The following is a 25,453-nucleotide window of genomic DNA, read 5'->3' on the forward strand; positions in this document are numbered from 1 at the left end:
AAGGCTGTGGAGGTTGTCAGCAGTATCAAGTTCCTAGGGGTGCACATTACAAACAAACTCACCTGGTCCGTGAACACTGCATCACTGGTTAAGAGGGCACAGCAGCGCCTGTACTTCCTGCGGAGGATGAGGAGAGCCCACCTGCCCCCACCCACCCTCATTACATTCTACAGGGGCACCATAGAGAGTATCCTGACCAGCTGTATCTCTGTGTGGTGTGGAGGCTGCAGCGCTACCGACTGGGGTAGTGTGAGGAGGGTAACGAGGACAGCAGAGAAAATAATCGGGACTACACTTCCCTCCATTCAGGACATTGGCCAGAAGCACTGCCTATCCCATGCTAAAAACATTACCGGGGACCCCTCTCACCCCCATCATGGACTGTTCACTCTGCTAGCCTCTGGGAAGAGGTACTGCAGTGTGCGGTGCAGGACCACCAGGCTCCGCAATAGTCTAGTCCCCCTGGCCATTAGACTGTTAAATGGTCAATCTAACATATAGTTAACTTAAATCTAAACGGCTGCTAATCTGACTTTTTGCACTACTGGCAGTTTTTTTTTATAGCTTGCCACTCCTTGCACATTGCTCTCTGCACTATTGTAATTACAGCGTTATTGTTACAGTGTTAATGTTACAGTGTACCTGACTTGTTAACCTGACTGCCCATTTTGCACATCTGGTTAGCTACTCTTCTTGCACTATCAGCACTATGGTAAAATACTATACGTAGCCAAAATACAATACAACATTATTTATATCTGTACATTCAAGGAAACTGTGGGGGTCAGATGCATCGACATTTCGTTCTGTATACACGTGTACTAGAATGACAATAAAGTAGATCTGAATCTGAATCTGAATGTTGAGCAAATTATGTCGGCGATATTTGTTATCTGATCAATCATTGATTAAGTAGTGATCTAATGCCATTAAATCTCAGTATAAATAAAGGCCCTCCCAAATTGAGGGTGAACAAAATGTGTTTCTACAAGAATAAATACAGTTCAAGCAAAGTATAAGGCAAATTATTTTTCCTTTTTGTGTGGCCGGTATCCAACGATCCGCGGCCTGGTGGTTGCCGACTACTGCTAGACAACAAATCTTCCTGATCACCAAGAACAAATTAATATAATAATTAAACATAAAAAGTACAACAATAAAACAAACAAGAATATATTGAAAAAATAAAATGTAGGTTTATTATGAGCACCGTAAAACATGTGTGCGTGTTGTGTGAAGGGAAGGGAGGGGCGCAAAGAGGAGTCACAGAGATCGTATACCTGTAAACTTATACATTTTTACTATATTATATAGATTTTTTTTTGATCATTTCAAAGTGTGATTCGTAGCCTACGAATCACGTTCCGAAAAAAAAAACCCATACACTGAAATTCTTGTGTTCAGAGGTTATCATATAAAGACTAAACATTGTAGTCAAATAAAAGCAATAAATAAAGCAGTCAATTATGTACTCACAAAACATAGGCTGGCAAAGATGAAAAGGGGGATGGTGGAGAGGCCGAGAAGCCAGCGCCAGCCCAGAGAGGGCATCACCAAAATAGCAAGGAGGACCTCAAACACTGTGCCCAGTGCCCAGAATATCTGCAATCCAAAACAAAAAGTAGAAAGACTGTACATAATTCATCAAAATTGACTTGATAGTCGTAACCATCAAACAATGACATAGACAGTACAAACCTCAATGAGCAATATACAAGTTGCTCTGGACTTCATTGGAAGAAATTCAGAATACAGTGTGACCCTAATAAATAGATACCAAAAGAGTTTATTGTCTTCATCAGGCTTGTGCAAAAGAATGTGAGATACGCACGACTGCGGCGCTCCACCGATGCCGAAGCCCACCAGAGCGCGTAGAAAGAGGATCCAACCATAAACGGGTGCAAAAGCACTCATCACGCCATAGAAAATGGTCCACAGCACACTCATTGTCAGACCCTTTGCATTCGAAATAGAAGATAAGCATTTGGGAAAAAAAGCAAACATCTTTTTTGATATGAAAGAAAGAAAACAAGTTTTTAGATTTATTCTACACCCAGAAAAGAAAGGTTGTAAATAATTTTACATTGTTTCTCAAATTATGGTTTAAGTTCCCCTGGGGTTAATTGAAGAAACATAAAAAGGGACTTAAAATAGAGAAAAAAATTGTACATCTTAAAAAGAAGCATCGATCCAGAAACATAGCAGTTGCCTTTTTTCCCCTGACCTTTCAAAAATAAAACGAATATCCACCGGCAGTACATTTTGTAAAAAAAAAAAAAAAAAAAAAAAAAAAAAATTTTGATTATTCTTTTTTTTTTTTTTTTTTAAATCCTTGACATTATATCCTTCTTTTAAGGATATTCTTTTGTATTCTACTATGATTTATTCAGCATTTTTAACAGTAAAGGAATCCTAAATGAGCCAAGGTATCAGAAAATCTTGCTTATTTTAGGGATACTTTTTTCCTGTTTTAGATTTTAAAAATAAATATACTGGTAATCCTTTCAAGATTAATTAAATCAACTAGAATAATACTTTTTTTTCCAAACTATTACATAAAGGAGAAACAAATATCTTCGCTGTCAGAGAATTTGAGTTCATTTTAAGTTTTGTTTATGGAATTTTACTTTACAGTGTATATTATTTAGCGCCTCCTAGTGGTGAAATAAAACTGTTCAGTAAAAAAAAATGTAAGTAATAAGCAAAAATGCATGAACTATCACATGAACAGGAATTCTATAAACACTCGATGGTCGAGAAATTATCATCTATTTTACATACATGAGCCTCACCTAAAGGGAGCTGACATATTTGTCCAACATCTTGCTGCTTCAGGGACTCAAATAACTCAAACATGTTAGGCAAAAAAAGAGAATTAAAATAGTGCACTTTTGTCACTTTGAGTCAATTCAGTTTGGATTCTTCATCTTGCTTTTTAGCACTCATTTTCGGTTGCACTACAATATTCATTTATATTTAGTGGTCAAATGATACACACTGCTTCTTTAAAATATACTTACCGGTGACTAATATTGAAAAATAATTTTAAAAAACTGTATGTGTCCATTGGTAGCTCGTTTTGTTTTCTTAAAGTATTAATACAAGTGAAATGGAATAGCGTACAATCTTAATGAATCTCAGTAAAGCATTGGTGAGGGGGGTAATTGGCCCAAATAATATTTCACCAGGTAAACGTCAATTAGAAAAATTTGAGAAATACTGCGTGAGCCCTTCAGAATGAGGTACTGTACTTCCAAACAAAATCTTAAAGGGACAGTGTGCATTGTTTAGCCCCTTTTTGTGGTAAAAAAATAACAACCCTCATTTATCAAATGAAACCAATGATTAGCATTTATTTTACATAACATGAGCCTTACCTAAAGTGAACTGACATAATTGTCAGACATTTTGCTGCTATGGGTACCCAAAAACCTCAAAAAAGCTAAGCAAACCATTGGTTAGGGAGGTAATTGGCTGAAATAGTATTTCACTGAGGTAATGTCGATTAAAAAAACAAGTAGAAAAGCACAGTTATGAAGCGTAAGTCATACAGAATGACATACTGCCAAACTGAATTTTAAGTCATTGATAGTTATTGATCTGACAGAAAACGTACTCACTGTCTTTCTTCCGTACTTGTCAGATATGTTCCCCCAAAGGGAAGAGCTGATCATCATGCCAATAAACACCGCCTGTGTCAATTGACAAACTATATCAGCAAAAGCTATAACGTCACCTAAAATCTTTGCTACAAGCAGTAAAAAAACACACCCTTAAAATGATTTTCATTTGTATAAAACAAGCACTTGGATTCTATCTTTCCAATATGGGGGGAATGCACATCAAGTGTCTCAAAGGACTGCATGGTATGAAACAATTTGAACTGTACTTTTTTGGGATAAACTACACCAGAGAAAGTCAACTGACAGAAGCTCCTCAGGTGACGTGAAAATGCTATCAAATCATCGATGGATAAAACAAAACAATCACAGAAAAAAAACTCACAATATTATAACATTGTTGAATAATTTAGTTTTGTCAAGGTAGCAAGATTTTTGAAAATTATTTTTGATCTATAGCTGTAAAAAGGCTTGCCCAAGCCAATCTGTATGTGCCCTGAATGGCAGGATTATAGGGCTCCCTTCTGTCAGTGATTATAGATACTCAAAAATAAACGGTCGTTAATTTAGATGGATCATAAACACAAAATTCAAAAGTATATTTAAGTTTATATCTTATGTGCATTTTACAAAGGGTACCTTAATGACAGTGTATTGTTTAGCAATTGCCATTTGATAAAGTTTCTAAACAAACAATAGTTAATAGTATTAATTGGTTTTTAATCAATATCATAGAGGTGCATCTTTGTGAATAGAAATATTTAAAAAATTTAATTTACCCGACAAGACACCATTCACTGTTTAAAGAAATTGGCAGGCTTTGGTAGAAGTGTCCACTTGTGTGAAAACTAAAAAAATGATATTTGCGTATATTGAATTTATTCATTAGATTAATTCCAAAACCAAGCTTAATACGAGGGAGTAGGTCAAAAGTCATAGCAAAATCAATGTAATCACGTTCCAACGTGTAGTTCTGAGTAAAATGCATTTAATGTTTTGGCACATAAGTTTTGCCAATAATTTTTTCTTTGCAAAACACGTATTCTATTACATATAGACTACAACTTGATGTTTGATTTGTTGGTAAATAAAAACAAATGTGTTAAGAGCTGTGATCTAGAAGACTTCCCGCTCTATTTTGGGCAACAGCAAAAGTTGTTACTTTTGGACATACTGATCCTTTTTCCAGAGCAGTTCACAAATACAAAACTGTAAATAGAAAAAATCTCTGTTGACGCGCTAAAATAAATGTTTTTTTAAAATGTACAATCAGTTTTTGGATATAATACCTACATATGTCAAAATTAAGGCCCGGGGGCCCTTTAATATGATTGGCAAGCTACTTCATGCAGTGCGGACATATAACAGACTATGATTTTTAAAAAGCTACATTTTTCTTAGATTTTGGGTTGCATAGAAGTTTTTTGTTAAATGAATACTCAAATTTATCTGAAGTCATATCTGAAGTCAATGTGTGTAATAGGAAAGTATTGCTTTATTTATCTGATCATATTGAAATATATTTGTTTAGTTTTCAGAAAACTCAATTAGATTCACCAGGCCAGGTGTCTCCAACGTGGTGCCTGGGGCAACAGGTAGCCCCTAAGAACACATGAGTATGCCACGGACAGTTTCTGAAATTAGCTCACCAGAGATGAGTCATTGCAATTTTCTAATAATTTTGATTTCTAACTGACATGATGTCTTAGGGGTTGACTTAAATTATAATGTGTAAACCTGGTAATACCATAATAACAACATTGTAATAACATAAGTTGTTTACTCATTTAGAAATGAGTATCAAAGTGTTAGCCCTTTGCGCAAATCAGTAACAAAAAGTAGCCCTCAGCTTCAAAAAGGTTGGTGACCCCTGCATTAGACTAGATGCGTCATTTTAAACATTTTCAATGGACTGTCAATCTGTCGGGCCCTGGGCTTGTTGCAAGAAGTTTTATTCACCCTGCTGTTCATTTGACTTTAAATCCCAGGTAATAGCTACAAATTTCAAATCAAAAGAAAAACCATTTACCGAAGTAAGAAGTGCCACTTCCAAACTCGGTAGTCTCCATTCGCAGTGAAGCTGTGGAGCTAAGATGCTCAAGATCATCATCTCCATTGCGTCTGCCATCTTAATATCATAATCGGGTATTAAGTGGAAATAGCATAAATAAAGTAGATTACGACTTGGACACACAAACTAAAGAAAGTGTGGAGTAAAACACTCCTTACCCAGGACAGACCAGTGAGGATGGAGAGCTTCCACTGGAAGGTCCCAAAGCCGATGGCCTCAACCGCATCCTCCACCATGAAAGTGTCTAAAACAAGTTTAATAGCTTGTTTACATAAGAGAGAAGAAGATGAATGATTTGACTGATAAAAATGCGGCAAGACAACAACCGTCAGTGGGGTTGGCAAACTCCCGAGGGACAGGAGCTCCTTCTGCAAGGGACACTGATTCCATCTCTTTGGGTTCTGCCGTCTGCACCGCTGGGAAGGGATCTCTATTTTCGCCATCATCTTCTGAGCGTGTGCTATCGCCTGTGTGACGGAAGCGCACGACTCTAGAAATGAAAGACCATAAATGTTAATAATTCAGATCCTTTCCTGCATTAAATGCGAATATTTCAGTACAATGTTCTAAATCTGAAGCCCTTTGGGATAAACGCCACAAAATGTGCAATTACTCCATGGAAGATGCAATTTTCGTTTACATTCTCGGAGTGAGTAGATAAGTGGGACAAAGTCCAAGTGGGATCCAACCACTGTAATTACAGCAGACACATTTCAGTGCTACATACTGCGTCTTAGATTTGGAAACATTGCCCGAGTTGAGCATTTGTGGCTCTGTCCCAAATTTCGAATACACTCTACATTAAAAACCTGAGCCTTCAGAAAATAAATAATACAATTAAAAAAACATATCAATCATCTACTACTTGACCACGGATCTTGTCACATTCTACACTGGAAAATACTTCCACAAAAAATATTGTCGACACCTGTACCTGACGTCACTAGAAGGAATATGGCGGTGCAGAATATTTTTTTCAGGCACCATACATTTTCACAATTGACAAATCCATAGCTCAGTACATGTATATCGCCAATAACTGTGATTTGTTGTATAATTGTTTGCAGAAGCTTTGCAGTACCAGCCTTATTTTATAACAGCTACGATGTCTGCAAACAAGATAAAAACACATTTTTGAATTATTTGATTCTGATTATATCAGCGCATGTAGATTCAAATGTATGCAATTCTTCGAGAAGCACAAATCTCAACGTAAAAATATTTAGTCTCGGTTAATTTTAATTGAATTTAATTGTCTTTATTGTCATTTATATAAATATTATGAAGCATCGTATGCAACAAGACTAGACACGGTAAACATGTAATAAAGACTTTAAAGGGATAGAATATAACATTTAATGTCTCCTAGTAGTACAAAAAAATAAATTCCGTAAAAAAAGGATTGGAATACTAGGCAAGAATACATCAACAATCATACAAATGTTATTTTTTATTTAAAAAAAAAAGTAATCATAGATCGAGTGATTTGTAGTTCTATTACAAAGGTGAATCCACACTTAGGTCGCCGCCATGTTTGTCCGGCATCCAGCCGCCATGCTGTGCTTTTGGCATTGGGCCACGCTCACACCAGACAACTCAGTGCCATCTAGTTGTCAAATGTCACACACTAGGGCTTTGAAGAGAAAAATAAGATAGAAGATAGGATGAAGAGGCAAACATATTTACAAAGTAGTGCTTAGAGTCTGGCCTAAGTTATGATAACAATGCACTTAAAGAATATTGCATCATAACAGTAGTGCAATGATGGGAGGAATAATACAAAAAGGAGGGCTAGAGTATTAATACCGGTATTGGAGCAGATACCAGTCTTTATAAAAGGAATGAGTTTTATCAAGTGTAGTTGACACCAGAATTTGCTGCGCTCTAGTGGCCATTATGGAAAAAAAAAACACTGAAATTAAGGAAAGGTCGATTGCCATATTGAACTGAATAATAACGAAAATATCGGGGTAAAATTCAACAATGTTTTGTTATAAAGAACATTTTTCGTGTTGACACGATGTAGTTTGATGAAATAATGATATCTGCACGTGGCATTGGCATCGACGACTGTTAATAATTTGGGCATCATATCTTCTGAAATGTTTAATTCAATTTTATCTCATGTGTAAAGCCACTTGCGAGTGGGTGAGATTAAAGACACAAACGAGTAACGGCTGCTAAAGTAAAATTAATCCTTACTATCTAAATCAGAGAAACCCGGCCTACTGTAGCTAAACAACAAGCAAATGCGATGGCACGGCTACAGAATGCTTTCAGATTTTGATTATTTCATCCAGCACTATTCCACGTCGTCTTGTGTTGACACGGGTCTGCAATTCATGACGCTGGCGCTTTGATACAGCGTGAGCTAATTGTATTGTGTCTACACAAACAAGCGACACTGACCAGACGCAAGGACAATGACAAAACGCAACAATGCAATTTAACTCACGGCAACTGTCTTAACTGGAACAGATCATCGTCCATTTTGCTGATTATATTCCGACGCTACGAATTTCCTCATCGCCGCTTACATGATCACGACGAGCTGCCATTTCAGCACTGAGGAGAGCGACCTACTGACGACCAATGAGAAGCCTCAGACGGGACAGGACGAGGATAAATGGCAACCAAGTAAATAAACAAGACATGCACAAATATATTTTGTATAAGGTTGCGTTTAACTAGCCTGTCATATATCATACCTGTCAACCTCAGCCAATTGCTTCCCTTAATGATTGAAATTCACCCTATTAAGCACAAATAAATCGTGCAAACACAACTCGGCACCTATTAACTCAATCAATGCCAGTTTATTTCAAATGAAAAGTGCGGGTGCCAGCCAATATTTGCCATTTTGTCTCATTTTTAGAAGGCCAACGGAAAGTGACTTTCGGCACGGGAACTATCAAATGAAAGCCGGAGCCCTCATGTTTCAAAAACGCGTATGCTTCTAGCTTTTACCATTGTTTAGTAAACAACATTTGAACATTGCCAAGTTTCTTGAAAAAACTAGGAAATCATTTGAAAAAAACAGCCTTTTGTAAAAAGGGTGCATTTCAAGCAGAACTTTCACTTTGGTTATTTAAAAAATATATTTGTCATACCTCCAATATTCAAACAATTCTTTCCATAAACACAAAGTGTACTTTGCTTACAAAATAGCATTGAATTGCAAGAATACTAAACTTACACTTAGCAAGAACTTTTCAGCGCTCAATGTTTGGTGGCGATTTATCATACTGAACTCATTCCCAGAGGCCTGATACTTACTGATCAGGAGCACCAAAGCCTTAAAGGGACAGTTTGTGATATTTAGTGCCTACTGGTGGTACAAAAAAACTTTCATCCAGTAAATAAGAAACATTGATTGAAACACAGGGGGAAATATCACATTAAATATGAAACCAATTTTAATTTTCATAGAAAAAAATATAGTTCGAGAAATGTATATTTCTTATTCACCATGGAATCCTTTTGTAGATAGGTGCCATATTCTTCCGCCAGCCTGCAGCCACAATCTTCCGTGTATCACTGGCCCTCATACCAAACAACACATTGCCGCCTAGTGGTCAAATATTACACATTGGGGTTTTATTAAGATTATATTTAAAATAAAACAACAACAAAACACTAAATGAGCTCACTCACAGACTGACTGTGTAAAATAAAAAGAAAGGTAATTTGTGGAAACAAGTTTGTTTACCAAATAAACAACACAAGTCTTTCAGCATCTTTCTTATTTCTTTTCTCATTTGTAGTAAATTTGGTGTTGTGTATTTTATGTAGCAGTGTAGTTTTCCACAGACTTCAACATCAAAAAAAAATTTCAAACGGGTCTGTGGTAAATGATTTATTTAAAAAAATAAAAAAACTCATCTGTGTAAAGAGGAGGGGATATTATTATACACTGGATGTTTTTATACAGCACATTTAAGTGTCTATTTATTGGCTTATAAGTGCTTTACAAATATTTTGGCAATCTACAATGACGTTAACGTGATTGACTACCAGTGGTTAATTAGGTAGTTGGATCTCTTAATCAAGGGGTCGTAGAGTCAACATTTCATGTGGTGTGTCTTGGGCAAGGACAGCCAGGCAGTGCCCATGGCTAAGTAATAAAGAGAATAGAACAATACCCCAATACTCCACGAGGGGGAACCAGGAAGGCGAAGGCTTTTCGATTTGAAGCTGGAGACGCTTCAGGAATCAAAACCGGGTCCAAGAAGGTTCAGCAAGGAGGTGGGAGGCTTGAGTGTTTATAGGGGAAGTGGCTGATTGCCCAATCAAGATTACCTGGGGAAGCAGGAAAGTCAGGAGGACTGGAAAATGTGGCAGGCTCGCCACCTGTTGGTGAAGGACCGACGGCGCCAAACATGACAAAAACTACAACTACAGTAGTAAAAAAGTACTATAGAAAATATTAGTGAAAGCTACGAAAGTACCACAAAGAACATTCGGAATATTACAAGAATACTAGAGAAATACTACAACAATTATAGTACAGAAATAGTACAAAGGAGAGAGTTAAAGAAAGAGAGAAAGGGAAATGGGAGAGAGATGGAGAAGGAAAGAGAAGTAAAAAGAGAAAAAGTGACAGTGAGATAGGAATAAAGTGAGAGAGAGAGAAAGAGGAAAAGTGACAGCGAGATAGGAATAAAGTGAGAGAAAGAGAAAAAGTGACAGCGACAGGAATAAAGAGAGTGAGAAAGAAAGAAAGAAAGAAAGAAACAAAGAGAAAAGAAAGAAAGAAAGAGACAAAGAGAAAAGAAAGAAAGAAAAAAAAACAAAAGGAAAAGAAACAAACAAACAAAGAGAAAAGAAAGAAAGAAAACGTGATAGACAAATCACATTTTTTCAATATTGCTTTTTTATTTCTAATTGTTTTTGTTATTTTTCTTTTTCATTTTTGTATGTTAATGTATTCATTTGTTACTTTTTGAATAACCTATATTTTATGTTGACAATATATGTGTATTGTTTGTTATTGCAAGATCCATTCCAGCCTGGTCATCCTTGAAGTGGGATTACCTCATGTGCGGTCCCTTTTCGAGGTTTTTGAGTTTTTCCTTGCCCTCGGGTAGGTTTTAGATCAGGGAATGGTGTCATGATAGTCTTTGGTTTGCAATAATTTGTGGTCTGTGCAGCCCTTTGAGATTCCTAGTGATTAAGGGCTATGCAAATAAACATGACTTGACTTGATAGAAAGAGAGAGGTAGAGAGAAGTAGCGATAGAGAGCCAGCTCCATTCGAAACGCTCGTCGTTCACTTCCAAGAGTCAGCTCATAGAGCCGTTTCACGAGCAACACATCACTACTTCTCATTGCTCACGGGTGACCTTTTTACCGCAATGTACAGCAACAGAGAAGTAAAGGCTTGACAGTCTTTTCGAGTGGAGACTGGCTTGACCCTACTGACAGACTGGATAAACTTGTCCAAGAGTGCCTTGGCGCCGAACCAAGCGTCAGGTAAGCATTATTCCTGGCAAACGCCACATTAAGCTCCTTATGGTTTCTTGTTTCACTCGGTCAAAATAGAAAAAAAGGGTCACGACGTCGCCATGTGTCGCACTTAGCTAGCAAACCTGACAAGCAAGTAAGCAGGCGACCGGTTTAATTCCCGTGTTACTCGTCGTACGTAAAGAAACACGTACTCGTGCGATATATCACAATTGAGTAAACATTCTACCTGATGCATCTCTCTCTGAATTCCAAGGAATGTTTTCCGGGAAAAAAATAGGCATTTGTGGTAAGTTAGCACACGTGCTAATACTAGCATAACAAACGACATGCATTTACCTTGTCATGCTGTTTTCGTTCAGCTTGTAGTTAGATGGAAACAAAGGGGGAGACGCTCGCTCACGTTGGAAATTGTCGATTTTAGAACGCTCATATAATGCTCATACACTTCTTTCTGCAGCCAAACATGTTTTTCTTTGTGCATTAAGACTTGACATGACAAGAACGAAAGACTAGTTGCATTCGGTGCAGCATTGGCTTGTCATTGATCAGCAATCACTCACGATCTCTTAAAATCGTATTCAATGTCAAAAGGAGGACTCCTGGCGCCCTTACTTCGACTTCTGAGGCCGACACGGAAGGACATTTAAATACTGTATTAACAAGTGTGGAGCACGTTATCGAAAAACGGCAATTAGTTACTTCATTCAAAGAGTAATTTAAGTCAAGTTTCTTTGTATAGCCCTTAATGACAAAGAGTCTCAAAGGTGCCGCACAGATCAAAAGACTATTGCAAACTACAGACTATTATGACACCACCCCCTGATCTAAAACCTACATGAGGGCAAATAATACACAGATATTGTCAACATAAAATATAGGTTATTCATATGCTTTAGAATAGAAGTGTGTTTTAAGCTTGGATTTAAAGAGATCGAATCCCAGGGGCAAGAGCATTCCACTGCACCGGGGCCCGAATGGAGAACGCTCTCGAACCTGCGGATCTCTACTTGGCTCTTGGGATCACTAGTAGACCAGCATTTTCAGAGCAAAGGCTCCGGACCGGAACATGGGGGGAAATTAAATCTGAAAGATATAAGGGAGCAAGTCCATGCATGATCTTGTACACTACCAACAGAACCTCAAAATCACATTTTAAGCTTAACAGTGACCCAATGCAGGTTAGCTAAAATCAGGGTAAAGTGGTCAAACTTTCTTGTCTTAGTTAAAAGCCCCGCTGCAGCATTTTGTACCAGCTGAAGGCTCTTGATTTTGGACTTCGGGAGACCGGAGAGTAGTGCATTACAGTAATCGAGATGGGAGGTAACAAACGCGCGAATTATAATCTCTGAATCCAACTGAGACAGCATAGGGCGAATTTTTAGCAATGTTGCTATGATGGAAGAAAGCAGTTCTAGTAATATTCATAATGTGCGTTTTAAAGGACATATCAGGGTCAAATATGACACCTACATTTTCGACTGAGTCACTCTGGGTGATATTACATTTGTCAATGTCCAGAGAAGTTTTTGAGAACAAGTCATGGCATTTAGATGGACCAATAACTAACTTTTCGGTCTTTTCAGATTTAAGGCGCAAGAAGTTGAATTCATTATCCCTCCAGATTACTGACTCCCGAAAGTAGCGTGTTACGGTGAAAGTAATCTCGTTACAAATTACTGTAAATACTCACATTGAAGCCGACCCCCTGCTTTAAATTAGCCACATAATAAATTGGGGTGTGATGGTTCTTTTAAAACAGAGTTCAATACAGTTTCTAGTTACCTGTTGAAAAAAATGTAAACAGTAATGTTATCCGAATACCATAACATTGCAGTAATGTAACGTGATTACTTTTGTGTTACTCCAATACCAAACATGCTAAAGAAGACTAAATATGCATAATGTAAATAAAATTACTAAATTACTAAAGATGTCTTGTGTCCAAGTTCAAGTTCTACTTGTTTGAGGTGGGGATGCCAAACCTCTTGACGATATTCAGATTTACTAGGCTAATTAAAACATTCTCATAATATAACAATACAGTGATCGTATACCAATCTTGAATACCAATCAACTTTAAAATACAAAAATAAGACAACCATTCTCATTTGCTAAATGTCCCTGAACACATATCTAGCAGTGCAACTGCTCTGCCCCACCAAGCTTTAAGTTCACGCCAATTCAACAAAATGAGTGCTACATTAATGGAGAAATAAAATGCAGACAAAAAGATAACTTGTTTTACCTAAAACACAGAATTTAACAGTTCTGTTTAATAGTCTTCAATGGTATTTAAATTCTTTAAAGTACTCCTTGTTTTAACTAAATGTAAATATAAATTGATTACATGTTTTTTCTGTAACTGACATGATAGAATTCCTTTATTTTGTATCCTAATTACGTAATACCATTAAATGTATTCCGTTACTCCCCAGACCTTTTAATAAAATAAATAGGAGAAAACGTGTACACCAACCTGTGAAAGCGATGAACCCTTCATATTTCTTGGTTTGTGCAAACTTAAGAGCTTGCAAACAAACACTTAGCCGATACACTATTTAGTTGTGCTTTGTAGCCCCTACTTTTTAGGATTGGTATGTTGGATCGTGAGTAAAGGAGGAACAATCGGCAATCATAGGATGTTTTAATTCATGATATGTTTTTAATAAGTGGTAGAGTAACGCACTGTGTTGTAATGACAGTTGAGTTACCCAATTTCTCTTGATAACGCGTTACAGTACTCTTTACCGAGAAAAGTACGGTTATTGCTTTACTTTGTAATGTGTTCATCCTTACACTGGTGAACATTATGCATTTTCACACATACACAATGCTGAGCTAAAAATAAACTGCAATGCTTTGATATAATCTAACATTATTCATTATATTTTCTTCTCTAGAAAAAAAATGCTTAAGAACTGGGTCGTCATTGGTGGTGTTGCTGCTGCTATTGCAGCTGGGGTGTACGTTTTGTGGGGTCCAATGACAGAGCGCAGGAAGAGAAAGAGAGGTACGCATTCGATTGATACGTGGTGTCTCAGATCATTTTTTTCATCTTTATCAATCAGGTGTGTTGATTTTGTTTACAGGTATGGTTCCTGGTCTTCTGAACTCGGGCAACACTTGCTTCCTGAACTCTTTGCTTCAGGGTCTCGCATCCTGCCCATCCTTCATCCAGTGGCTAGAAAGGTTTTCCAACTCTAACGCAAACCTGTCATGCAGAGAAAACAAGTTGTCCAAGACTCTTCTCCAGCTTCTACAAGGTTGATGAGCAATTGGGAAGACAAAGAAGGAAAGTCTACCCAACTTGAAAAGCCGTGTTTCTGTGTTGACAGCCCTGTCCAGTAATGAACCTGGAGATGAAGATGTGCTGGATGCTGGGTGCTTACTTGATGTTCTCAGACTATATCGGTGGCACATAAGCTCATTTGAAGAGCAGGTTTGTCTTTGGTGTCTAAAAGTGAATGTTTTTTTGCTCTATTTTTTAAAATATGTCAAATTCTTGTCGACAACCCCAGGATGCCCACGAACTCTTCCATGTCCTAACATCATCTCTCGAGGAGGAGAGGGGCTGCCAGCCAAAGGTTGTCCACCTGTTCGACATGCAGTCTCTTGAGGTAAGCCGACATTTTCCAAAGTAAAGTATGTTGACAGTGGTAGCGTTTTTAAGAGCATCTCTAAACACAATAATTTCAATACATTATTTTGAGATACAAATCTTGCTCTCTGTGTAAGGGAAAATCCAGTTCATGAGCAGTCCCAGAGGTTACCCAAGAGACCACTCACAGCTCCTGATCGCTCACCACCAACAGCTCGGTCCAATTTGCCCATGTGCCTCTCGCCATCAGACACCTGGTTCCGCGCTCTTGTTTATAACGGTTGAGTCCCTGTATTCTGCAGCAAGTTTGTTTTGATCGCGTCTCATTAATCACATTTTAAAGCATCTCCTTTTAGTGACTTTTGTGACCATCTGGAAAGGAAAGCGGTAAAGTATCGGAGGAAAACGAGGAGAATGATGATATTAGGAAAACACGAGTGCGGTGTTTGCGTGAGTGACAAAGCAAATACAGATCACAAAGACGCAGAAGGATTTATGTAGGGCTTAGTTTCAATAATTTTCGAAGGAGGTTATATTCCTGTTGCAAAAAAACACTAAGGAAGAGGGCAAACCATAGAAGTTGGCGACTACAAAAATTAGATAGGGGCTGCCTAGGTGGGAGAAAGTTGCTGCTCTCGTTGAAAAAAAAACATCAACAATGTATGGAAACTGCTCGTGTGGCAGCTATCTTTACCGAACTATACTCTTCTTTTGCCGTACACATACCCTTATATAAGACCTGCAGAAAATGATAGCGTTGCTATTCCAGCTGGAAAGGAAAACATACAATTATGAATGAAAACTGAAACAGGCACAAAAAAATAGCGTGGTGTAAAATATGTGTGTGTTCCTGATCAATTATAGTAACATTAATTTTAAGTGTACATTAAGTGCATAAACTTCAGCTGATCCATAACTCAGCTGCACACATCATCACCAAACCGCTCTCCCGTCATCACATCATCCCTGTCCTTCAGCAACTCCACTGGCTCCCAATCGACCATAGAATCGATTACAAAATCCTGCTCTACACCTACATGGCCATTTATAACCTTGCCTCTCCCTTCCTCTCCGACATCCTTCACACTATTACGCCATCCCGCACCCTCAGATCATCTTCCTTGTTAATACAGCACAAGCAATTCGAGCTGTGAGCACAATCTTGGAACTAATTAAGCTCTTATGGCGAGGCTGTGTATGAAAATAACTAAAAACTAAAAATTCCGATTCATGTCACATAGGGACATATTGACCACAATGTGACCATAGGCTGAGGCCAAAATCGACACCAAACCATTTATCGTTAAATCGCTAACAAATCACAGCTTTAATTCATTCAATGTGACTTTTGACAACAGAAAATCTTGCTGCGATAAACACTTCGGACGGATTAGTCAAAATGGTGTATGTTTGCTTTTCTTAGAGTATTCCTAATCAAGAAGTTACAACAAGGACTTGCAGAAGTCGAGGTAAAAGAAGAAATGAGACCTAAATGGCAGTGTGTGCACAATAAACAAGATTTTTATCCTCCCATTTTTGCAGCACCTCTTCATCCTATTCCAAGCCCTTGGAAGTTTCAGCATCCCTTTCATGGCCGCTTAACAAGCAACATGTTGTGCAAGCGGTGTCAGCAACAAGTAAGCGTCATTGACTTAGATTCTTTTGATATGCGGTTGCAAAACCTCTATTTTTTTCTGTCAAAGACTAGAGGGTGGCCAAACTTTTGGTTTGTTGGGCCTCATTGGGTTAAAGAAAATTGGCCAAAAAATATTGATCAGATTTTTTGTACTTTTCAATAGAATCTGATACCTGAACATTATATGCGGAAAAAGGATAATGAGGGTTTATCCAAGTTTTCGCATGTTGTTGCTGCAATTTCAAAAGTCGCAACTCATTTTTGGCCTTAGTAGTAAATATTTAATTCAGGCAAAATATAACAAAAAAATACTAAAAATGGTGGTAAATCTTTTCGGAATAGGATGTCATGCACTTGTTAAGAATATACATGCATAAAATCTATAGATGTGAATTTTATGTTTTATTTTTAAATCTATAAAATTGATCATATAAACCAGGCATGTCAAACATACAGCCGCTAGAGGGCAGTAAAGGATTTAGTCTGCCCAGCCCAGTAACATGATCTGATATAGTCTAATATTATTGGCCAAGCACTGCTACAACTTTTATTTTACATTTCTTTTAATTCATTTTAAATCAGTACGACAGGTAAGGCAAAAATTCCTTTTTTTATATATGGCTCCCCTTGAGTTTGTATAGCGTGGTGAGTGGGTTCCAGTGTAAAACTGCATTCACTTAACTGTTAATGCCAAACAAAAAAAAAATATTTCTATTGTTTGTGAAAAAAATGTGTTATGCTTGATCCTTGTTGATAATGGGTAGGGTCGGGTACCAAAGTAAGCTGAATAATAAAGCATAATAATGAAGCTACTGTGAGCTAACATTGCTAAGTTTACATTCTTTTACTGATCCGGTCTGCTGAGAACAGAAGGTCTGGTACTGGCTCCAGAGCTAAACTTAATTTGACATTCCTGATGTAAACAAAATGCTTTAATTCTGAGAGTTTCAAGAGCAAAGCAATAATGTATATCCCTTCTGGTGCACTAAATTTGATAATTTAACTCAAACTGCAATACAGCTAGCACAGAAGGGTTTTATTTTTACTCACATTTTTAAAACATCTTGATAGATTCAACAAATACCCGATTAAAAAAATTTAAAGTACAGAAAAATATGTTGGCAGTGTTTTGAATGTTGGGGACAGTGGAGGCTGGAGTGGCACCAAATCTACCCATTTTTATTAATTGTACTATTTTTGTGTGTGTTTTTTAACATGGCGGGTCTTATTAAAAAGCTTATAGGCCAAATGTGGCTCACAGGCCTTAGTTTGTGCACCCCTGTTATAGTTATTCATTAAATAGGTTGATTGCCCTAAAATTTTACCATTTTTTTAACATCTTGCATCATCCTCAAGCAGATCTTTTTCTTCCTTTTTTTTTTTCATTTTTAGAGCCCAGTGCGATATGATTCCTTTGAGAGCCTTTCGTTATCCATCCCTTTACCTCAGTGGGTAAGTATAAATCATGCTAACATAGCTACATGTAAGATGTAGCTTTGATGTGATGAGTATTTGTGGTTAGGGTCGACCAGTCTCCCTGGATCAGTGTTTACAGCATTTCATATCCTCGGAAACAATCAAGGAAGTAGAGTGTAAAACTTGCACCCAGGTAGATCTAATGTGACTTTTTTTTTTTCATTTTACATGTAGATTGTCAACACTTTAAGTGCTCATGTTTTTTTCATTTTAGCTGCAACGAGGGACAATTTTCAATGGAACACTTCTGGAAAGTCAACGGACAACATTTGTAAAGCAGCTTAAATTGGGAAAGGTAATGAGGTTATCAGTACATTAATACCTCGTTTTCGTCGGGGTTTAAGTTTCCGAAAAGAACCCATGATAGGCAAAAGTAGAAATCAGTTATAATACAAATAAATACTCTTATACATTGGAACAGAAGAAGAAACCCTATTTACATGCTCAAACGTTTGTTTAACAAGAGTTCTGTACTTCTTAAACTTTTTTTTTTCACAATAAACATTCTGTCCTAGGAAATTATCGATGTGAACTAATGGAAAATAGTATTGTCCACCGGGACCCGAACAAATCTATTGAATGGGAGGAAATGTGAAATAATTGTGAAAAAAAATTACAAAGTACAGTCAAACAAATAGTGACTCAGGTGTATGTGTTTGTAATAATAATAATAATAATAATAATGAGGCAGGGAACCCTAGCATATCCTCAAGTGAACTGTATTAAACTCGTGTGTCATAACATGACGTCGCTAACAAAACACTGCCGCTGGGGCATACCATTGCACAAAGGAGTCCGCATTGCAATGTTTTCTTCATGCGAAAGTGCAGATGTGAAGTTCACACAAAAACAAATCGCAAGAGTTTACGAGTACCCCCCTCGGTATCAGTGTGGTCCAACTGCCCTTGCAAACCAAACTTCAGCCGTCGGGTACGCAATACCTTGCCTTCTCCTTTGGTGCAGGGGAGGGCTTCAAAGTTCCCGCCAGCCGAATGGCTTCGGGCACAGGGTTCCTTCACGACTCAACGCCGTCTACCGCCAGAATAAGTCCAAGATTTATTTGAAATTATATAGGATGTGGTCTTGAAAATGTCTTAAAATGTCTTCAATTTTAATGGAAAAATCCTGGGGGGAACCCTGAGGTAGAGAAGAGGCGGAGTGACTATTAGAATGCAGAACACAATGCACGATAAAAATGAACTTAGTAGCGAAACCGTGAATGGAAAATGTGATAAAGCAAGGGATTACTGTACTCAAAATGAAAAAGTGTTGTCTATTCTGATGAGCCATCCTTCCTCTGTCAGCTACCCCAATGCCTCTGCATCCATTTGCAACGACTCACATGGTCCAGCGAAGGAACCCCGATCAAACGAGAAGAGCATGTTCAGTTTACAGAGTATCTCTCAATGGACCGCTACAAACACTATAACTACATTCAGACAAGTAAGCAGGCCAATTGTTCAGGGAAAAATCCAACTGTAAATAATCCAAACATGGAAAAGCCTGCTGTTAAAGGTGGCACAGGTACGGTCAAAATCGACATCCTGCCGTTTCTATTGTTACCTACTTTGGTTTTAACGTTGGATTTGGTTTGCAGATGCAGAGCATCACAACAACAACAACAACAAACTTTCTGCAAACGGTTCATATTTCTGTTTACATTCTACCTTTGGGACCACTCAGCCAGGCCTGACAATTGATTACCGGTAAGTTGCCTTATGTTTCCTGACGCAATTATATTTTCCATTCCAAACCTGAAATTAGCGGTTGGGTTGTGGGACTTAAAATAACTTGTTGGGAAAAAATTGAGTATGTTTCAGGATAATACCAATACTCAAATCTCGAGCAGTCATCCATACCAATACCTCCTTTTGATGGAGTTACAGTTGTCAAGGTTAAAACTTGAGATTGTATTAGGATAAAGAAAAGAACACAATCTGGGTCGGAAATTAGGTTTTTGATAGCCCTTCCATCGGAGGCGCGTGCTTCCATGGTCAGCTTACAAGATTGGCTCAGGAAGGAATCACGCTCCCCATATGGCTAGAGACAAATTTATTGAAAAACTCAGGCATAGGACAATTTCTCGACTTACGAGTATTGTTAAAAATATGATATATGATAGTTCATGAATTTTGGCTTTTTATTTAAATCAATCTGTGTTTTTTTAACGAGGGTTCCTTTTATCATTTAGTTGCACAAAACAACACACTGTCCCTTTTAAGTACATGGAATTCCCTTTCCTCTTTTTTTTTTTTAATAATTATATTCATATCCCAACATCATGTTTTCGTTTGATATTGCATTTATTTAACTGCTATGTTCCTTTCTGATCATTTCAAATTTGATCATTGTTAACTAGCCAGTAAAAGGCAGGTGATATTAGTGTACCAATATTAAAAAAAGACTAATATTGGCATTGATTCCTGTCATCTGTGCTTGTCCATCCCTGGAAATAATAGATTACAAGTTGAGCATAATATATTTTAATAGAGATTAAAATTTTAAAACATTATATTATGTCTCATTTAGTGAAATTAAATAATTCATCGTAATTCACCTTTTTCTTCTATCTTTTTGTGTTTTAATAACAATTTCCCCCATAAGTATTACTGTAGAATACACATAGATATTTTAGTCTTGATCTGGTTGCTAACTTCCACCCGCTAAAAACTAAAATGTAAAATTATACATTAAATTACTATATCAGGTCCTGTTTTTCTTTTTGTTCGAAATTGTCTCTTTTGGGATGTTTAACTCGATGTTCCACTCTGAATTCCTCATTGTCAAACTATCAACATTAAGACAGATTTTCCCAAGTTTTAGTGTACAGTACTCTTTTGCTTTGCGAGATAGATCTAGCATTAGAAGATAGATGCTTGGCAGGGGTGGCTTATCGCGTAGCAGTAGCAGTAGGCCAGACCCGCAACACTGCTATTTCTTTCTTTCTCGAGGCCACCTCAGTCTCTTCCCGGACCCAATAACAAGCGCTGGTGTTTGGCATTTTTGAGTCTGATTTAACTGGATGTTTTTTCAATGTGACGAGCTCCTAAAATACTTTCTGTAGCCGTGCTTTGCAGTTTTTTTGGGTGAGTGGACAAATTGACTTGTGCACCTGCTCCATCCGTTTGAGTGACAACATACACCAGCCTATCACAGTCGCACATACAGACACGCACACACGACCCTCCGCCCCCGTAATAGTAATTGCTATGTGTTCTCCGCTGCAGAACAAATCCGCAAAGTATCAAAACCGTGATAAGTAAACCGCGATACAGGGAGGGATTACTGTACATAAAGAATATATAGATATATATATATATATATATATACTGGACTGTCTCAGAAAATTAGAATATTGTGATAAAGTTCTTTATTTTCTGTAATGCAATTAAAAAAACAAAAATGTCATACATTCTGGATTCATTACACATCAACTGAACTTTTTCAAGCCTTTTATTATTTGAATATTGCTGATTTTGGCTTACAGCTGAAAAAAACTCAAAAATCCTATCTCAAAATATTAGAATACTTCCTCAGACCAAGTAAAAAAATAATTTTATAACAGCAAAACTAAATCAAACATTTGAAAATGTCCATTGATGCACTCAGTACTTGGTTGGGAATCCTTTTGCACGGATTACTGCATCAATCCGGCGTGGCATGGAGGCAATCAGCCTGTGGCATTGCTGAGGTGTTATTGATGCCCAGAATGCTTCGATAGCGGCCTTCAGCTCATTTTCATTTGTAGTTCTGGTGTCTTTCATCTTCTTCTTAACTATACCCCACAAATTCTCAATGGGGTTCAGGTCAGGGGAATTAGCAGGCCAATCAAGGACAGTGATGCCATGGTCAGTGCACCAGTTACTGGTGGTTTTGGCACTGTGGGCAGGTGCCAGATCATGCTGGAAAATGAAATCCTCATCTCCATAGAGCTTTTCAGCAGATGGAAGCATGTAGTGCTCTAAAATCTCTTGGTACACAGTTGCATTTACTCTGGACTTGATGAAACACAGTGGACCAACACCAGCAGCTGACATGGCTCCCCAAACCATTGCTGACTGTGGGAACTTCACACTGGATTTCAAGCAACTTGGATTTTGCTCCTCTCCAGCCTTTCTCCAGACTCTGGTGCCTTGACTTCCAAATGAAATGCAAAACTTGCTTTCGTCTGAAAAGAGGACTTTGGACCACTCTGCAACTGTCCAGTGCTTCTTCTCCATAGCCCAAGTCAGACGCTTCTTCCGTTGTCTTGAGTTCAGAAGTGGCTTGACCATGGGAATACGGCTATTGTAGCCCATTTCCCGGACACGTCTGTGAACTGTGACTTTTGATACCTGGACTCCAGCTTCAGCCCACTGTCTTTGAAGCTCCCCCAAATTCTGGAAGCGGCTCTTCTTCATAATTTTGTTAAGGCTGCGGTCATCTCTCTTGGTTGTGCCGCGTTTCCGGCCACATTTTTCCCTTCCAACAGACTTTTTGTGGATATGCTTTGAAACTGCACTCTGTGAACAGCCTGCTCTTTGATAAATTTCTTTTTGTGTCTTACCCTCCTGATGGAGGGTATCAATGATGGTCCTCTGGACAGCAGACAGATCAGCAGTCTTCCCCATACTTGTGATTTAGTTTACTGAACCAAGCTGAGTGTTTTTAAGGCTCAGAAAACCCTCGCAAGGTGTTTCGAGTTAATTAGATGATTCGGGTGATTAGTTGAATAGCCTACTTGTATACTTTTTCATGATATTCTAATATTTTGAGATAGGATTTTTGAATTTTCCTAAGCTGTAAGCCAAATTCAGCAATATTCAAATAATAAAAAGCTTGAAATAGTTCAGTTGATGTGTAATGAATCTAGAATGTATGACATTTTTGTTTTTTTAATTGCATTACAGAAAATGAAGAACTTTATCACAATATTCTAATTTTCTGAGACAGTCCAGTATATGATCTTGTTAGCTCTACCAGGAACATTTTACAAACATACTGTCTCTTGCCAGGTCTACTGAGTACCTTTTCCAACTCACGGCTGTTCTGGTTCACCTTGGCGACATGCACTCGGGACATTTTCTAACATACCGTCGCAGCCCCCGCCCTTCTTGCAGTTCCTCGTCGTACGTCTCCCAGTGGCTTTGGGTATCAGACGATTTGGTCCGGAAAGCCAGCCTGCACGAGGTGCTGTCGTCCAATGCTTACATGCTCTTCTATGAGAGAGTCCAAAAACCGAGCGCCCAGTCGCAATTGGAACTGTGAGGGACCTCTACGTTCAAACGTCATGAATGGACCCAAAAGTAAAGTGTGGTGGACCGTGCTCATCATTCGACTGTTGTGTGTGTTAGCGCTAGAGCAAGGACTTTACGTCATTGCTTATTGCTGCTTTATCCAAAGCAGGGGACTTCTAAGACAATGGACATGACTGGTTTGCAATGAAAATCAAACCGACACGTCTGATTGTATGTTGCTGTTTCAAATCTCAGTGGGATTTATGTATGAAAAAGTCATTTTAATGGTTTAAATACTAGTTGGAGCGGAATTTGGTTTTATTTTTTCAGAGCTCGAAATCATCTTTCATAAACTCGTCTTTTTTTCGTTTATAATCATTTTAATATTGTTAAATATGTTCCTGAACATTATGCAGTTATTTGGATCCGTAGTCAATATACAAAATCACTTATAGCATACCTTAAAGGTCAGAAAGAAACATGGCATCCAGCTAAGGCTTCGTCATGACGAGCTGTTACTAGCATGTCATCACTTGGCTTCTCCACAAGTTTTTAGTATTTTAACTGTGCTATAATACTCATTATAATACTCATACTCACTGTCATTTCCCTACTTCCCTACCATCCACACAGTAAGAATGCACAGCAAAGTCCTATTGGTAATACTCATTCAATGCTGTAACGTATAAACATGTAAAACATAAAAATAGTTTTTACTTGTTTTATTTGAAAAAAAAACTATTATAAAGGGTTTGGCGCCACTCATCAGTAACTATCAAGCCTTTGAGAATTATTTTAGTATGAAAAATCACTATTAGAGGGCGAGAATAGCTTTAAATGAATGAGTGAGTGTATGTGGGCGGCCCCATATGGCGAGTAGGTGTAGTGCAGCAGTGAGGTGGGTGTCAGGAGATATGGACAAACATAACTCCTCAGCAGCGCTGAAAGGTTCTTGCAAAGTGCTCTTGTATTGCTGGAAAGTACGGGTAAGATATTGAAGACATCAAAAATGTAAAAAAACACTGAAGTGAAAGTTCAGCTTGAAATGCACCTAGAGCGGCATTAGCTCAGGAGGTTGGGATCAAGAGGTCGCAGGTTTGATTCCCGGCTCCTCCCTGTTATAGGTCGAAGTGTCCTTGAAAAAGACACTGAATCCCTAATGCCCCCAATAAGCAGGTAGGCGCCTTGCATGGCTGACCCCCTATTGGTGTGAGTGTGAATGTGACTGGGTAAGTGTGAAGCACATTTTAAAGCGCTTCTTCATTCACTTGAAAAGCGCTATATAAATGCAGACCATTCATCATTTAAAAAAAAAAGTGTTTTCTCAAACGTTTTTGGGGAGACGAGTATTTTTCAACAATGGTAAAAGCTTTCTAATGAAAGATCAGGGTTCAAGCTTTCTTTATGTATGCCTAAAACGATTTTTTGTTGGCCTCAAAAATTAGTCATGGCATATAATGGTTAGCACTTGCTCTACCAATTTGAGAAAAACGTCTGGCGTTGAATGAGTTTAGAAATGCTCTTCTGTACATCATGCAGTTTTTTGGATCCGTCCGTCGATGTACAAAATCCCATATGGCATAAATCAAAGTTAAAGATCAGGAAGAGAGAATAAACATGGCATCCAGCTAAAGCGTCGTGATGACAAGTTGTAACTTGCATGTTTCAACATGGCTTCTATACAAGTTCCCAATATTTTAACCACTCATTGCCGTTTCCCTAATTCCATACCAGATATGAAAAAAGCAGAGTAAAGACCTGTTGAAAGTATTTGCACTTTTGTACTGTATATTAATGTGATTGGTTTGAGTTATAGAGGTGATTGTATTATGATGTTTAAAGAATAAATGTTACACGCTTTATATCAAGCAAGAAGCTCCTGCTCATGATTACAATACAATACAAACCAATTAAAAAATGGAGAACTTACTGTTAATAGGCTACTTTATTATGTTTCCCCTTAAAATGACGGTACACTTGTTATTAATGGACTTGGACACGCGCACAATGCGAACAGGATTTTTGTATTTCACTGACATTTGCACAGCTGTCTCTTGGAACGCTGTTCATGCTCAGAAAACACAAAGAAGGTTTAGTAACCGCACATTTCAATATTTATTTTCAGACTCTACCTGGTAGAGTTAAGATCAAGTTTAAAATATCCAGCATAACAGGACCCTGGCCCGTGGGTATTAAAGCCTGACCCAGCCCGAACTCAACCGATCGAATTGGTTTGTGGGACCCAGCCAACAAACCAATTTGAATTTTCACATTTTATTTGTGAGGAGTCGGGGGGGATTTTGGGCGGCTCCGGTTCCGGTTTGGGTCAGGCTTCGCTCAGCTCGTGCTTAAGTTCTTTTCTCTACTATTC

At 38.0% G+C, this 25,453-nt stretch overlaps 2 protein-coding genes across 4 annotated transcripts in view; one reads left to right on the forward strand and one right to left on the reverse strand.

Annotated features, from left to right (window-relative positions):
• Nucleotides 1–8,301, reverse strand: part of svopa (SV2 related protein a) — a 17,006-nt gene extending 8,705 nt beyond the window's left edge. The window contains exons 1-8 of the mRNA XM_088335883.1: nt 8,147–8,301; nt 6,018–6,181; nt 5,850–5,935; nt 5,650–5,748; nt 3,621–3,692; nt 1,832–1,956; nt 1,699–1,762; nt 1,477–1,602 (exon numbers count right to left, since the gene is read on the reverse strand). Of these exons, the coding sequence (XP_088192009.1) occupies nt 1,477–1,602; nt 1,699–1,762; nt 1,832–1,956; nt 3,621–3,692; nt 5,650–5,748; nt 5,850–5,935; nt 6,018–6,181; nt 8,147–8,181 (771 nt within the window). The 5' untranslated portion in view covers nt 8,182–8,301. The remainder of the gene's footprint in view (nt 1–1,476; nt 1,603–1,698; nt 1,763–1,831; nt 1,957–3,620; nt 3,693–5,649; nt 5,749–5,849; nt 5,936–6,017; nt 6,182–8,146) is intronic.
• usp30 (ubiquitin specific peptidase 30) lies at nt 8,096–24,957 on the forward strand. 3 transcript variants are annotated; one of them, XM_088335884.1, is made up of 14 exons: nt 8,096–8,328; nt 11,053–11,162; nt 14,057–14,166; nt 14,246–14,419; nt 14,492–14,595; nt 14,675–14,773; nt 16,178–16,223; nt 16,297–16,391; nt 17,783–17,842; nt 17,913–17,999; nt 18,081–18,161; nt 19,171–19,390; nt 19,464–19,572; nt 22,861–24,957. In XM_088335884.1, the coding sequence occupies exons 1-14, from the start codon at nt 8,284–8,286 to the stop codon at nt 23,111–23,113; spliced, it is 1,593 nt and encodes a 530-aa protein (XP_088192010.1). In that variant the 5' UTR covers nt 8,096–8,283; the 3' UTR covers nt 23,114–24,957. The 3 variants fall into 3 exon arrangements, with proteins under 3 accessions (XP_088192010.1, XP_088192012.1, XP_088192013.1); XM_088335886.1 differs by lacking the exon at nt 11,053–11,162; XM_088335887.1 differs by lacking the exons at nt 8,096–8,328; nt 11,053–11,162 and adding an exon at nt 11,247–11,442.
• Nucleotides 24,958–25,453: the final 496 nt, after the last annotated feature.

This window comes from Urocampus carinirostris, chromosome 5 (assembly GCF_059441175.1).
Source record: "Urocampus carinirostris isolate Australia breed hairy pipefish chromosome 5, RoL_Ucar_1.0, whole genome shotgun sequence".
Taxonomy (NCBI): Eukaryota; Metazoa; Chordata; class Actinopteri; order Syngnathiformes; family Syngnathidae; genus Urocampus; species Urocampus carinirostris.

What these genes read in the sequence shown, in the direction of transcription:
- usp30 (XM_088335884.1), top strand. Translation starts at nt 8,284, where the DNA reads ATGAGAAGCCTCAGACGGGACAGGACGAGGATAAATGGCAACCAA. An exon ending in CGAGGATAAATGGCAACCAA is followed by an intron (nt 8,329 to 11,052) that starts GTAAATAAACAA and finishes CGCAATGTACAG; the next exon opens with CAACAGAGAAGTAAAGGCTT. An exon ending in GCAAGCGGTGTCAGCAACAA is followed by an intron (nt 16,392 to 17,782) that starts GTAAGCGTCATT and finishes TTTCATTTTTAG; the next exon opens with AGCCCAGTGCGATATGATTC.